General features: G+C 45.6%; 1 protein-coding gene across 1 annotated transcript in view; it reads right to left on the reverse strand.

The window, feature by feature from the left end:
* FANCI (FA complementation group I) overlaps positions 1 to 16,057 on the reverse strand; it is a 32,405-nt gene that overhangs the window by 451 nt on the left and 15,897 nt on the right. Inside the window, exons 19-36 of the mRNA XM_077829005.1 lie at positions 14,780 to 14,881; positions 13,521 to 13,706; positions 13,301 to 13,422; positions 12,681 to 12,845; positions 11,735 to 11,914; positions 10,163 to 10,326; positions 9,654 to 9,733; positions 8,960 to 9,076; positions 7,779 to 7,830; positions 6,823 to 6,950; positions 6,589 to 6,657; positions 6,350 to 6,440; positions 5,567 to 5,751; positions 4,202 to 4,258; positions 4,061 to 4,120; positions 3,164 to 3,247; positions 1,583 to 1,678; positions 732 to 857 (exon numbers count right to left, since the gene is read on the reverse strand). Coding sequence (XP_077685131.1) covers positions 732 to 857; positions 1,583 to 1,678; positions 3,164 to 3,247; positions 4,061 to 4,120; positions 4,202 to 4,258; positions 5,567 to 5,751; positions 6,350 to 6,440; positions 6,589 to 6,657; positions 6,823 to 6,950; positions 7,779 to 7,830; positions 8,960 to 9,076; positions 9,654 to 9,733; positions 10,163 to 10,326; positions 11,735 to 11,914; positions 12,681 to 12,845; positions 13,301 to 13,422; positions 13,521 to 13,706; positions 14,780 to 14,881 — 2,064 coding nt within the window. The remainder of the gene's footprint in view (positions 1 to 731; positions 858 to 1,582; positions 1,679 to 3,163; positions 3,248 to 4,060; positions 4,121 to 4,201; positions 4,259 to 5,566; positions 5,752 to 6,349; positions 6,441 to 6,588; positions 6,658 to 6,822; positions 6,951 to 7,778; positions 7,831 to 8,959; positions 9,077 to 9,653; positions 9,734 to 10,162; positions 10,327 to 11,734; positions 11,915 to 12,680; positions 12,846 to 13,300; positions 13,423 to 13,520; positions 13,707 to 14,779; positions 14,882 to 16,057) is intronic.

The following is a 16,057-nucleotide window of genomic DNA, read 5'->3' on the forward strand; positions in this document are numbered from 1 at the left end:
AAACCTCTCGGAGGCAGGACATTCTAGCACTCTCACAAATGCATCAGTCAGAGGGGAACAGATTCCTTTCCTGTGGAATTTAAGGAAGGCCAATATGCTACTCTGCCTTCAGCACTGGAAAGCAAGATAAGGCAGTACTTCTCTTGAGGTTTTTGTTATAAGAGTTTATTTTATCCTAGACACACACTCCCCCATCTTGGATACAAGTCTGTTGGGCCAAGAGCGGTCTGTAAAATGTAGCATGAGTGCCATTGAGTTAAGAGACATCGGTAAACACTGATAGTCCTAGAGCCAAGAAGCACTAAGAGTTTAAAAGCGCAAGTCATACCGTGCAAACCTGATTTTTTTCCACCCACGCTAGAAAATCAATAGTTAGGGGGAACACAGCAGAATTAATCTGTGGGCTTTTCTAAAGTACTGCTATAATGTCTCTGTTTTATTTTAAACTGATTCATTTGAATTGGTACTGGCATATTGAGTGAAAACTAGCTCAGGGCAAAGTGTTGGGCTAAGCAACACAGTGTCACATTACAGGGATGGCAGAGTTGGGTCTCTACCATTTCACTCATTAAATGGGCAGATAGTAAATTAGGGATTCCCCTTTAAAGATGGAACTAGGGCAGGCTCACTTTACACTGATTTCACACACATGAAAAGCCCAGCCTCAGCTGGATCTCAGAGAGAGTGAGCCCTCCATGAGCCCTGGCACTTGCTCTTATGAGAGTTCTGACCTGGTCATTGTCTGGTTCGTTCTCAGCATCTTCAGTGTTCTTCTCCTGCAGTGCAGTCTCTAGTGTGGATGCATTGATGCGGAAGTCCCGGGAGGTGCTCAGCTTCATGTACTGCATCAAGTTCACCTACCGTAACCAAAAGACAATGAGTATTTCAAGGCTGATCGCTAGGAGAGAATGCTACAGCATTAATACCTGTTGTAGTGCATCTTTCTACCACTGCCTGCTCCTCCCGCCTAGTGCCAGGGCAGAGTCCCTGGTCACCTTCCCGCCAATAACAGTGTGTGACTGTGGCAGTCCAGGTGATGTTTTCACACTCCCTTTCTTCCATCCTGGGTGTGTTCAACATCCCCTGCCTCCACTTTCAAATGGGCAAAGCCACCTACCTTATGGGTTTTTTAAGGGGGTGGGAGTAGGCAGGAACCCTAAATGTGTATATTACCCTGATGTCATCTCAGCTGAGAGCCTTGGCTAGGGATGTTTCTTTCACTGCAGTTGAGATGAATGAGCAGAGCAGTGGCATTAACCTTTTCAGTTTCTACTCAACAAGAAAATACAAAATGGCTAAGTCCTCAGAAAGCATATGCTTCTGCAAGTGCCTGCATTGATGCCAGCTGCCTGAATGTAACATCAATTTAGAATAGAAAGTCAGGCCAGGATTTGTGAGAAAGTTGCCATGATGGTGAATTCCTTCTATGACCAGTTGCATTGATAACAGCTGTAGTAACATTCATTTAGAAAACCAAGAAGAGGTACAGCAGCCTTTCACAGTGATGTTGCTTTGCTGTATGTGTGTCATCTGTCCTTCAGCCACACAGAGCCACAGACTGCTGCAGAGGAGGGCAGATTACCTTTGACTTTTTGGAGAGGTGGATAAGAAATTTCTCATACTGCTCTATAGCAAAAATCAGGTTTGGGATTGGCTTGGTCTCCCGAAGCACCTTGGCCTGTAATACAAAAAAAAAAAAAAGAGAGAGGTTGGACGTGAACACTGAAGGCTCCCATAGTAAACTTAATGCAGTGTGAGCAGCCCAGGTATGTAACAATGCACACATTCATCTGATCCTCAAATTGCAGACATCAGTCTGGATTTCCATAACCAAATGGAAGAGATTTTAAAACCTATTTACCACAGTTGCCAATTGCTTAAAGGCATTATACAGAACTCCACTTTCTCATGTCAAGAGACATAGTCATAGAAATGGAAGGGACCTCGAGAGATCATCAAATCCAGCTCCTTAGGCTGAGGCAGGGCCAAGTAAACCTAGACCACCCCTGACAAGGGTTTGTCCACCTCCCCTGGAATTAGAAAGTTCTTCCTAATAGCTAATCTAAATTTCCCTTCCTGCAGATTACATCCATTACTTCTCATCCTGCCTTCAGTGAACATGATGCATCATTACTGTAATTCTAGCCCATCTCTGGTTCAGACAACCCCAGATTGTCAGTGAACGACTTCAGTACTACACCACTGACACCATCCTTTCCCCGGTACCAAGTATCAACTCCATACCAAACCTTGCCAGTTTAGGTTCAGGATTGTTTTTAAACCAACTGGATCAGTACCACCTTTGGAGCAGGTATTCCATGGTACTTCTCCATGGCTTTGAACTCTTCTGACCATTCCCGAGCTGGGTTTTTCTGTTTGACAGCACCCATTTCCAACTCACTGCATTTCTGCTCCATTTATTTTCTGTTATGACCTTCACTTCTAATAACCAACCAGGAGGCAGCATCCAGCTCCAGGTAAATCTGCTGTCCTTAGCAGCATCACTTTACCTTCAGGGAGCAGTGAGGAAGTCATTGTCTTTGCTGTCCTCACGACTTTTTACCAGCAAAGCACTAGTTCACTTGAATGGCACAGGAGTGTCTGAAATTTGACCAGCTGGTAAACATAACAGTGGATAGCAAAATGCTTTGATGAATATGAAGGGTCACACACCTTTAACCAGTGTAACTAACCCTCCAGTTCCCATTCACACTTTTCCAACTCAGTCACTTGCAATTATTGACCTCATTTAGTCAAACAAAGTGCTCCATCTTTCTCAGGAAACTCCAGCAGCACAGAGAGCCCATCAGCACATTGAAACGGAAATGTGCCGGTATTGCCAACCCCAAATGTTCAAAGAAAGAGTCAAGCACCAAAAAGTCATGAGATTAAAAAGCTGCTTTTGTTGTTTGCCTTGTTTTTTGAGCCTTCAGGGTGGCACTGGGGTCATATTTTCCAACTTTTCTCCACAGCCAGGAGGGCTACAAACTTTGTTTTTACTTAAACGAAAGGTGAGTTTGTGGTGTATTTACCTGCCTTCCAGAGATAGAGCTTTAAGAAAACACCAACCATCACAAGCTCCATGATAAAATCTTAAGAATCGACAACATTGCTATTTCCGCTGCATGCAACCAGATTCTAACAGGGAGTGAATCAAGCTCACCATGACTGTAGCAATTGCAGCAGTTTCATCCTCTCTCTTCTTTTTCTTCTCCCCTGCAAAGCTCAGACTTTCACTGTGGATGTTCTGAAGGAAGAAAGCACAGGGCACAGCATCACAGGGCTAGCAAGAACAGCCCGTAGCCAAATCATGGCAGACAAATGTCTTCTCTACGTGGCTAGTTCAATGTTTACAGCTCACTGAGGGATTTGGAAGTTTACAGAAGTGAGAAGCTAACAATACTGCCAGAGCCAGGGATAGGTGTTTATGCCAGCTTCCCCCCATTCCTCCCCCAACTCTGCCAACATAGCTTAACCCCGAGCTCCAGCTCCCCCTGTAATTCCAGCTCTGGTCTCCCCTACATGGCTCTGGCAATGCCCTTTGGTCCTGACCTGAAGCACCCCTTGCTCAACCATACATAGACATATCTGTCAAAGTACCTTAATCCTGACCCATGCCATCACCTTGAGCAGAGATTGCCAATTATATTAATGTATATGGTGTGTGGCTGTGTTGTATTTGGAGTCTCTCTTCCATTTGCTGTTAATACTAATACCAAACTTGCCCAAAGAAGCCACATGTCAGTATCCACACGTGCATAGAAATAGAAAGTGATCTAATACATGGCTTAAAGACCAGCACACAGCCACTTCCCTCCCTTTCCCAAGCTGAAATCAATATTCTTGCTCTGTCTGCGCAGAAGTTTAATCCCTTCATTACTGAAGAAGAATGTGTCTCTTGCCATGCTTATATGGGGTAAGCTGAAGCTTGGAATGATCACAGCCTCAAGCCACACCATGGAGGGTTCAGAAATACAGGCAGTGCTGATTTTCTCATTGTTCCTGCTACTCCCCTTTAGTGCTGAAGCATGTGTTTCCACAGGAAACTTAGCCCACTTACCTGTACATATGTGATGAAGGCGTAACACTGTGGAGTCAAATGGGAACCGGAGAGCTTCACCTATGAAGGAGCAGAGATACCAGTGTTATTCCTGAAACAAGTCAGTGCGCTTATCCCTCAGCATAATAAGGTGGCACTCACCAGCTTTTCCAGCCTCCCTGAAATTGTGCCCAGGCCACTGCGGCAAACTTGGAGATACTGCAAGAAATACACGAGAGTGAGCTTCCTTCAGACACCTCCATTCAACCCCTGAAGCTTGTCTTTCCAGGCAAGGGCTGGAAGCAATTCACTCTGTGATATTCCTTGTCCCACTGAGCACATGGGAGAAGGAATTCAGATGAAAGCAACATGAAAGGCTCCCTCTACTCAGAGGACTAATTGCTTCCCCACTTAGGGGGCAAGGGGTTATCCTTCTCTGATGCAGTCACACCTTACTTGAACTTGGCAAAGTGAAGTTCCTGTCCTGTGCAAATGTTAGGAGGCAAAGAAGGGACTGTGAGCAAGGGGAATGTTCACTGCAGTGCAGGCTAGATCAGTGTTTCTCAACCTTTCCAGACTACTGTATCCCTTTCAGGAATCTGATTTGTCTTGTGTACACCCAAGTTGCACCTCACTTAAAAACTACTTGCTTACAAAAATCAGACAAATATACAAAAGCGTCACAAGCACACTATTACTGAAAAATTGCTGACTCTCTCATTTTGTCTGTATGAAATTTTAGTTTGTGCTAACTTTACTAGTGCTTTTTATGTAGCCTGTTGTAAAACTAGGCAAATATTTAGATGAGTTTATGTACCCCCTGGAAGACCTCTGCATACCCCCAAGCGTACAGGTACTCCTGGTTGAGAACCACTGGGCTAGATGTTTCTGAGGTTGCCTTTGGAACAACCAAACTGCACTGCATGAGTGCTTATAGGAAGAACCTCTGCAGCCCACACTAGTTAGGATGGAAGTTACAGGAACTATCAGGGTGTAAGCTGGTCACCGGTGGGACAGAGGAAGCATTCCCCACACATCATGCACGTCACTACTGCTTAGGGGCATAGGGAATTCTTTGCCTTCCTCCAAAGCATCATCTCAGACTAAATAGGCCATTGGTCAGTCCTTATGTGCTAATTTCTACATCATAGGTGTCAAGCCATGGATGGGATGTGGCGGGGGGGGGGGGGGGGAGTTGCATAGTGTGAATGACACATGGTTCTCCAGTGAGGGGCCTGAAAGATTACAAAGCATGCAAGAGCCGCTCCCAGCCAAGGGCAGCATAGCTCTGCCCTTACCTACTAAGCAGGAGAGAGGCACCCTTTGTCTTTGCTAGCGGCCGCCACCACCTAGAGGCTAGGAAACTCATATGCATGCTGCCACTGGAGGAGGGTGAGGACTGGCATGACTACACTTCACGTTGACAGTCCCAAGTTGCAGATGAGCTGCTGCCACTGTTAGCTTGTTGTGGGGAAAGGGCAGAGATGTTTAAATCTCATCCTGCCAGTTCAGCACAAGAGCACTCACGTGTTTGATGAGGGAAGTGAGAATAGTGTAAGTCTTGCTCAGGCTTCTCAGCAGAGTATCCACACAGCTCCCAGCAGGAAGGGCTGTTTGCACCAGCTCATGGTAAGCTGTCAGCAGCGTTCCCAGCTGCAGGATTATAGCCTTCTCCAGAGACTGGATCTGGCTTGATGCCTGAGAGGAGTCTTCTAAAAAGAGAAGAGATAGGTACATCCACAGCACATACACACTGATGTTTTGGGGGAAGTGAAGTAAAAACCAGCAGAAATTTTGCTAAAAGTGGTGCTAAAAACACCCCCACTTCTGCCCTTCTCAGAACTAAAATGTAATCTACTCTGGTCAGTGAGCTAGCAGTAGCCCCTTGTGCCCTGCCATGGGACATATAGGTTCAGTCCAGTGACCCTTCCTGCTCTTCCCCACCACAATTAGACAAGCAGCTTTCTCCTGAAGTCACATGCAGCCTGCAAATATTTATCCCAAAACCCAGTTCCCAGCAATCAACACAATACTAAGATGGCAAAATACAAATGTCCATCTTCATGTGAGAGGAGGGCGGGGGGAGAAAGGGAGGGAGAGTATGTGTGTGGGATGAATCCGGGTAACGATTGACAACTCTTACATTTCCCTCCTGGGACCAGCACAAGGGAGGCGCCTTCACCATCTATGTCAAGAAGCCATCTTAGTAAGTTGGCTGTTCAAAACTGTGAGGTGTTTCCTTGATATCTATCTCTGTCTTTCTTTTGTGGAGCTCTAAGGCCATTGCAGAGCAGAGGGCCATCTCATTACCTGGTGTCTCCAATACCAAGTGGTTCTTAAGCTTCTTGATCAGCCAATCCACCTCATCAAGGACCTTCTCTGCTTGAGCCAGGACCAGCAGCTAAGGAAAAAAGAGAAAGCAAAACAGGTTTTTGGAACATAGTTTAGCACATTAGGAGTTCTGCAACCCACATGTACCAAGGTGAGTCTTGGCACCAGCTGCATAGTAGTAGCAGAGACTAGGTCTTACATATACTGTTCCAACTCACACAGGCAGTAGGGGCTGCTGTCTTGATGTTCACGATAGCAAAATGTGATGGATTCTCCACTTCCATATCCTGTGGGGAAAGAGACTCTCTGATAATCAAATCTTTGGATTCAGTCACATGCTGCATGTATTTGGGGCTTCTTCCAGGGATGGAGTGCTCAGACACACTCCACCTCGGCCTTCGCAGCACAGGCGACGCTAAGCTTACACGGAGAGCTGGGGTTCTGGCCCGCACCTGATCTATGTCTCCAAGGTGAGCGTGGATATCCTGGGCGAGCTCACGCAGCAGGCCGACAGGGCTTTTGTAGAGAACATGGAGATTGAAGAGCAGGGTCAGCAAAGCCTTACAGCAAGGGGAATCCTCTGCAAGAAAGGAGAGGAAATGACAGTCACCAGCCATGACACTCCACTGGCTTTTCAACGACTGTCAGTCATCCTGCTAGGATGAGATCAAGCATGCATTTTATTATAGCCTACATTTCAGGAGAGAGAGACACAGACAGCTTAGGCAGTACAGAGACACACTGCATTAAACCCTTGTTAAAACATTGTAGTTACAAAAGAGGAGCTTGGAAGTCAGGCAATTTAAAGTTAAGGTTCCACAAACAGCCTTAGCTCTGACCGTACATCCCTGCCCAGTACCCTTAGCTTATGATTAGTCAGATCAGGAAGTTAGAGACATGAGGTATTTCAAATAATATATACTTCAAGGGGAAATGAGGTACACTGGACCCTTCAGCTCATAGGGGAATGGTGACTAGGAAGCAAATGCTATTGCACTGCAAGTTAAAGGGGGAGATGTTGGAATTTCTAGTCATCAGCAAGCAGTTGAGTGACCATAAGCTGGGACACCAAGTCCGAGAACAGTGGCTATCTTTACAAAACAAAATCCAGTCCTAGACAGCTGAAGAGGGGAGGGAGGTGAAATGAAAGATACCCACCCAACATTCAGCCGGCTAGCGCCACAGAAGACAACTCTGAAGTGGCCCTAGCACATCCCGTACTATTATCTGCAAATCCATTGCATTTGTCAGTAAAACAAGGCTTTGAGCTTGAACCCATCAAAAGGATGAACGGAAGAGGAACTCGGAGCACAGTATCAGAGGCCCAAATTCAGATCTAGTGTGAGCAGATGCAACTCCATTGACATTAGTACCTCAAGTCTGAATTTACTCCAAAAATCTTACTCACCCAGACTGGTTTCCTTGCAAATCTTGACTGTCCAAGAGAACAGCTGTATGAACTACACAAGGGAAAAAGGGTTTTACATGAATGCAGTCACAAAGACAATGCTAAACTGAAGAAAATCAGTTTGATTTCAAGAAATACGCTCAGCACAACAGTAACCAACCATCCATGGAAACCAACAGAGGCACCTCTAGCAGAAAGATGCCCAGACAGGGTCTGTGGAGTTCTACACCTAGTGAAGAGTGGTAGATGCTTGTTTCAAGACGATGCATTGCACATGAGGGTCTGTGGTCTCCCCTGGACACAGCCTCTTACTGAAGAGAAGAGTAACTACAGTCTACTCCATTTACTCCAAAGTAGGTGAGGCCTTCATGTTCCTGGCAAATTTTCAATTTCGCCATTGGCTGGGTAAAATTTGGTCTCCCTTACTATAGCCCTTTAAATGTTGTATATATGTGTTAGAGGGGTTAAGCCCTCAACCATTCTTCCTTGAAGAGATGGGGCTAGAGGGGCCCCCCAGTGGATCTGTACCCATATAGAAGAAACACCACAGTTTGGCATGATTAGTAGCTACTAGTCAGGAGGCCAGGTAGCAGGGATATGTAGTCCAGGCTTGAGGTGTGTGTAGGAAGGGGCCAGGACTTCTGCAGAAAGGCAGGGATTGCTGCAGGTCAGGATCAAGGTGCACTATCAGAGCTGCGCAAGGGGTCTGGACTGGCATAGCAGGAGGATGGCGATCAGGATGGGGGGGGAGGGGGCTGTCTCTCTGTCACAACTGGATAGCACCCAGCACAATAGGGGTAGGGGCTCTAGGTGGTAGCGCAATACAAATAATAAAGGACAATTAGTAGAGGTATCACAGGGAAGCATGTACAGCATCTGCCTACATTATGGCTCCAGCCAGTGCTACTGCTCCCTCATTAATTTAGCCTTCCTAAAACGTGTCATTCCTGAAGACATTCAGTATTGTAGGCTAAAGTTTGGCTGCCAGTTATCCTGGCAGCGTTTGGTCTGCTTGCAAGCACACAGGGGAATGAACAGTTCAAAAATCTTCCCGTCACCATCTGGGGGTCTGCAATCAAACCAAGCTGACTACCTTCTCCCCGTGTATCATGGGTGTTCAGACCCCACTACTGCCAGCACCACACACATTCTCACCAATCACTAACAGCTCTGCTAAGTACCTGTGAAGAGGAGGGCTCCAGTAGCTTGGACAAAGTGGAGATAATGGTCACAAGTGATAGGGCTTCCTTGCTGTTGAAGTCATCGCCAGCACTGCTGAGCTGGTTCACCAGAGACCTCTGATCATGGGGAGGAAGGACAGAATCCAGTACATATGCATGCCTGGGCCATTTTAGGAGGCAAGTAACCAAAAGCCTCTGAGACTGGGGCATGTAAAGAAATCAGCAGCCCCCCCCAGCATAGGCAGCACCAACACTGAAGGAGAGCAAAATTTCTTACAGAGATAATCAAGATGCTTTTAGAACATATCCGTGAGCATCTGATTTTGTTACAAGCTGTTAAACAACAGCTAATTTCTACTTTAGTAAGGCTCTTACAATATTCACTGAGGTGTGGATTGTACCTTCGGTCCATAGAGTTGCTTTCTTATGCACCGTACAGACCACATTAAGGGAGGGATGCAGCTCCTTATACGCACCCCGCTCAGTCCCTATATGCACTAAGTCTTATTGAGCTTCCTAACAGGTGTGAAACTCTTCTGAAGGTGCCAGTGAATCACTCAGTGGGTCAGTCACAGGACATTTTCTTTTCAGTTGGTAGCAGGCTAATAGCCTAGGCAAAACATCCAAAGGTACCTCCAAATTAGTTCATGCTTTGAGACCACTCGCTATCCACAGTGACATTTCTGCTATTTACCTGAAACTGTCGGATCTGAAAGGCAGCTTTCTCGGTGACGTTAATATCTTCCTCTTCCTCTGCATCATCATTAGCAATATCTGAGAGAGAGAGATGATGAGTTAAGTGCTGAGTCCAGCATACAGGATTTAGTACAGACACATACACAAGCATGCACGCACATTCTCCTTTGCGGTGGTGGTAAAGGCCACAAGTCTGAGGAAAACATACTGGAGAATTGTGGAGGGCAAAAAGGATGGTTCAAGGCAGAATTTCAAACAGGAAGACCTCCAGTCATGCTCTGCCAACAGAGACTATTTGCTTGCTTCTATTGAGCCCTCACATCTCTGGGACTGGCCTGAGGCAAGGAAAGCCAGCTGGAGCTCAGTGATCAGCATCACTTCTGAATGACATGAGGTCAACTTTATCCTTATCCAGGGGTCCTGTGCAAAGCCTCCACAGCACATCTAGCCCCATTAGTGAAAGTCTAGGACTGAGCAGACCTGTTCTGTCACAGCCAAAGTGCCTACCCAATGCCCGTAGAAACTGTGGGGTCTTGGACTTGTAGAGCTGTTGCACTGTGTTAAATATCTTCAGCAAGCCCTCCAAGCACAGCAGTGAGATGCTCTTGCCCTTCTTCTTCCCAGACTCTTCGACTGCAGTTGGAATTGAAGTGTATCTCCATAACAGGACCCTGTAAGGGGTGGGTGGGGAGTTAGTTCACATGTTCTAGCATAGTTGGTTGCACAGCACAAGAACTGGAATAGAATCAGTTCTGGACTCTACAGGCTGGATCTTCTTTCAGTACAATTGAACGGGAAGAGAGTCATTTTAAAGGCAAAATTCGTTTTGATACAAGCTTCACAGCCATTGTTTTCTATGCATTCTTCCTGTTTGACCCATCTGATCATTTTATTCTTCCTTCCCCCCATGTGCCTATTGACTTCCTGCTCCTACTTCAAATCCCTCTTTAAAAACTCACTCCCTTTCACATGGCCTTCCCTCCCTCACTGGCTCAGTGTGCCCCCTCCCCATGTCTGAACCTTTATCACTGGTGTCATATTTGTCAATTAGACTTACGCAACTTACCACAAGGACTTTGTCTCCCTACAGTTTGTGTTTTTGATGGGCCAGATATCTGTATTGGGCTCTATGTAAATAAGATGGTGAATGTACAGAAAAGAGAAACTAAATAGAGAAGTCTTGAAGAATGAGAAGTGTTTGGTCTGAGGGGGACCTGTAATGTAAGAGTCTTCCTGTTCTCAACCACCAAGAATCTTCTTTCCCCTTCTTCCAGCCATTTCTCTCTCCACATAATCCTTTACCTGCCATGATGACCCTTCTCTGGTTTATCTTACAGCCTGATCATGAAAACTCCTTTATTCAGATGGATAGTTCTTAGCTAACATGTGTAATTCCATTGGCTTCAATACAACTATTGACATGGGTAAGGATTATTTGCACAAGGAGGAGTTTGCACGATCAGACAGAGACTATAGGTTCTTTAGAACTGAATGCGTTTCTTTCTTTCTTGATGTTTGTGTAGCATGTAAATTTATATTACACAAAAGTGACTTCTAATCAGAGTGGTACTATATTGTCATCTACTTTCTACCACCATCAGAGGAATGAGGAAGATACAGGACTAAGGCTTTAAACTCAAAGGGAAACAGCCAATGTTTGGCTAAAAGTGAACTCCTCTTTCACATATAACTATTTCAAACTGTAACTGGAGCGGGGTTCAAACTAAATTGCCTCCCAAAGGCCTGAGAAGCCTGGTCTGTAGCCATTCTAGTTTCCTACTGTGAGTAACAAATTAACTACCAGAAGTTAGCTTGGTTTTACAGGGAATGGCTCTTCCATCTCTCCCATTATCTCACTTGGTTTATCACTCACTTTGATGGAGAAATCAAGGTGTCTGCTGCTCAGATGTCTCAGGAACACAGGAGGCAATTTTGTTATAATTTGGTGCTAATTACAGTTTCAAACAATTGCCACTGACTATTGCCCTTTCAGACTTTTACATGAGAGTTTCAGGTGTTCAAAAAAACCAACATATTTGCAGTCCAGCATTCAAGTCTCCAAGCTACATAGAAACTCACCGAGTAATTTTGCAGAGAGTTTGGAATATCTTCTCTGGATTCTGGCCATCAGGTCCATCTGTTTGACCCGTCTCCTCCAGCTGTTGCACCTTCTGCAGTGCTACACTGACAGCGTAACGCATGAATTCACTGCTGGAGCGCAGAACAGCCAAGCTCTCCTCGTGGCTTTGGGCACTATCCCTGAAGAGTCATATGAACATTTTAAAAACACCTCTGAGTCTAGGGACACACCTTAATGTAATGCAGAGGGCTAGCCTATAAGCATTTCATCTTGGCACACCAGAGTGCACCTTTGGTGGGTCACACAGGGCCCTGTGTGGAATGTAACTGTGTATCTACGTAACTGTTCTTTTTTTAATTTGCCACAGAATCTGAACTTTCATTTAAAAGAAATAAATTGAGTCTCCAGCCCAACAGCAAAATCCTCTCCAGGGAGGAAGCAACATAGTCCCGTTCTTCATTTAAGCCACTTGGAGCAAATATACAAAAAACAGAATTTTAACAGCCTCTTCAACCTCACTCATATCCCCAGTTGAGTACAAGTGGCAGTCTGCTCAGTAGAGGCCAAGAGCCAGAACAGCATGGGGCGCTGCACGTCAGGACTGAGGGTCACTGGTTTTCTGAGGGTAGGGGATGGCCTAGGACTGGAACATCAGAGGCCCTCCAGGGCAGCATTAAGGGGCACTGATACAGTTGAAGTGTGACCCAGGAAAGGAGTAGCAGGAGGAACTACAGATCAGGACTGAGGGTCATGAGGCGGCCAATCTGCACAGCTCCAGGCTGGTCGGGAGAGTGCTCCAAGTGTACTGTGTGCAGAAGTGACATGCTGCACCCCCTGTGTGTGTGCAGTGTGTACTGCTCAAAAAGGTAGGCAACCTACAAACACCACAGAAGTGAGTTTACGGTAATATACAAGTCAGAGATAAACAGGCTGTGACAGTTTCACCTGAACAAAGCTGTGAGTAGAGTGGATATGAAGCTCATGGAAAGGAAGCTTCGGGCTGTTTTATTGGCCAAGGATAACTTGTTCTTCCCAGCTTTTTCCTTCAGGATCTCGGAGAGTTTGCTGTAACACTTAAACAGGCCTAGAACATCCTCAAACTTGTTCTTGCTGCAACATCACAAGAAGGTGGTAAAAAACACTGATAATAGAGACCAAAAGGCTACAATTTCTTCATGGGAACTTTTATTAATCCAGTTAGAGAAGATACTTTCCAGATGACGTATGAAGCTCCCTATCCTTCCAATACACAGTTCAGGTCCCACCCAGTCCATACTGGCTTGGCCACTTCCCTTGTTTCAAAATCCTAGTGAACTGTGATAATGACAAGTACAGTGATGTTCAAAACAAAAACTCTCCGTAAGGTTAGGTGCAGATTTGCACCACGATGTGCAGGGAATGAGCTATGAGAAGTCATTCACTGTTCCCCTGTTACAGTTGATGGCGCTGTGCTATACTTGCAAGGTACACTGAAGACATTGTCCCAGACATACTGAATAGCTAATGAATTCCTCTTAACTTCACCAGTGGGTGAGTGTTCTGAAGGATAGGACTTGACACCTTACCTGAAATTCCCTATGTTAAAGTTATACTCAATCAGGACCTCACAAACTCCCATTACCAAGATGGCATAGATATTGTTCTTCACGCCAACACCAGAAGACAGAGAAAAGTCTGCTGATTTATCCTAAGAGGCAAAATGAAGAAGTGAAAAACCCTTCTAAAACCCCATAAGAATCAAGAACCTCCCTGCTCACCTGGCCTTGCTGAGAAAATCTGAATTACCAGTTCAAAGTCCTCCAGTTCACTCTTGATCATTCGCCGTGTGATAGAGTCCAGCATCTCTTCAAGGTCTTGTTGGAATCCCACATAGTCGTCATCCTCGTCCTCTTCTTCCTCAGCTTCGTGGTGCAGCTGCATGGTGCTCTTGTACCAGGCTAGGCAGTGTTGGATACAGCTGAGCAAATGGGCCTGAAGAAAGCAGTCACACAGGATATTATAATTCACTGTGCTAACAAGGGCTTAGCCAGTGGGATCATTCCAAACCTTCTAGCTGGACAGAGGGAGACTGGTGCAATGGAACAGGATTCTCCACAGCAACAGGCTGGACCACTATAGCCAGAGGTGGAAAAGCCACAACAACGTGCTTCAGAAGTTCATAACCTATGGGAACGAGCATTTCTTACTCACAGCTGAGGTTTTAAAACAGAAGTGCTGTGGTCCTGTAACCTCACATATGAACTTCAAACAATGCAATATACTCTGAATTCCAACAGAGGATCCCTCAGTGCATGTTTTCAGCTCACCTACCTCATTACCTGAAGTCCTACATCATAGCTGCCACCCACTGTCACATGGCTTGCTGTTCAACCTATATCTGAATTATTTAAGGAATATTAGATAAGAGTGTGGACAATAGATTTCAAAGGGGTTTCTTCACCATTTCTGAGGCTTCTGGTCTCTTTCCAGTCACACCTCCCTCAGCATGGAATGGAAGATCCAGGAAAAAAAGCTAAGGGCTGGATTTGAATTTGGCCCCTTTGAAACCCTGTGAATTTTTGGAGATCTCCAGTCTGTCCTCAGATTAGGAAGGGAGGGAAATGCATGCTGAGGGAGCGAGATCAGAAGAGAAGAGACAGACTCCTTTCCTGTGCTTCTGTACTAGTTGGTGCTAAGCTGCAGGAGACAAGAATGGGACTGGCTCAGTAGAGGATAACAGCAGCAGAACCACATTATTGCTATGGCTCCTTCCGTCCAGGGCTATCAAAGCACTTTAGAAACAGTAATGAAGTAAGCACCATAACATCATGGATATTATTTCCATTTTATTGATGGGAAAGCTTTGGCAGAAGAAGTGACGTCACCTGCCCAAGTTCACTGCAGAAGAACTGGATTCAGTTTCCAGTCCTGGTCTCCAACTCTCCAAGCCTGCAGGGGCTGAGCTTAATGAGAAAGAGGGAGTGACTTGAGTCAGTCAACTGCAAACCTAAAAGCCAATGGAATGAGTGAGCTTTAAAGAGTGGAATACACTGTATATCTCTTACCAGTGGTTCCTGCAGAAATATTTGGTCTCCTTGAGCCACGATACATCCCTCAAGTTTCAGTGGGGGAAGCAGGTCTGGTTCGGGCTCATAGTATCGCTTTATCTGCCACAAAAAACAAGGAATAAAAAAAAAAAATAGCTAGTCACTTAGTCTCTGTGCCTCTCAGTTCCCCATCTGTAAAATTAAGTACAAATATTTCCATACCTCACATTAAAGACTGTGAGGGACTGAGGACCATGTAAGTAATTGAGCCATTAGCATAACATGCACCTGCCATACCATTCATTAGAGGCCCCTCCTCGGCAGCTCATACATCCCTGAACTAGAAGCGAACTTTAATCCTCTAAGAGCAAGGACCACAAATGGGGTTGATTTATGTAGTCTTGTTGCAGCTATGTTTAAGGGCGCTCACTGTTCCCTTGGTTACCTACATGCAGCAACACTAGCATTTTACCTCTTCAAAGCTGACAGTTAATGGCGAGAGAGGTTTGCAACGTCACCCACTCCTGCGTCAGTGGATGTAAATAATTGCCCCTGTAATTCTGCACCTACAATGAACTACAGACACAGTCAATCACACATCTGGGGTGGTGCACAAAGGTAGTTAGTTATTTAAGTGCTAACAGTAGTGTCCACAATTAATTACAAGTGAGATATTGAGCCTGAAAAATGAGAGGCCATAGCGGAAAATCCAGCCTAATAAGTTTAGATTGCTTCGCACACTACAAGGGAACAGGCAAGCTAGGAGCAGTGCTGAAGTCAGAGGGGAGAGGGACAGAGGTGTGCCCCTGGGAGGCGATACACCAGGGCAAAAGAAAAGTCTGTAGCATCAGGCTCCCATTGACAGGCCCCTACTGCCTTGCAGCTGCCCAGCTTCAATTCTGGGTCTAGTCTCAAATCGGTGTACTGGCAGGGTTGGGAGTGGTGGAAATAGTCAGCCGTGGCCTCTCCAGATCATGAAAGAGAAGACATGTTGACATGTCTCAGAGAAACCACCACCTGCCCAACTGGTGGGGAAGATGTGACCATGACATGTGTGACAGAGTTGAGAAGAGTTAATCCATCCTACAATGGCACGGAGAGCCCTCCTCCAAGGGAGGACAGCAATGACTATTATTATGTAAGTAGGTCTCTGTGGACAGTTATTGGAGAGCAATCATTGTGCAGTCCATAGGATCAGGACCAGGCAAGATACATTTTCCTGAGGAATTTGCATCTCACACTTTGCTATGTACAGTCTTGGAATTCCTGGAGCCCACATTTCCTCCCCTGCCATCT

Source organism: Eretmochelys imbricata, chromosome 10, assembly GCF_965152235.1.
Source record: "Eretmochelys imbricata isolate rEreImb1 chromosome 10, rEreImb1.hap1, whole genome shotgun sequence".
Lineage (NCBI taxonomy): Eukaryota > Metazoa > Chordata > Testudines > Cheloniidae > Eretmochelys > Eretmochelys imbricata.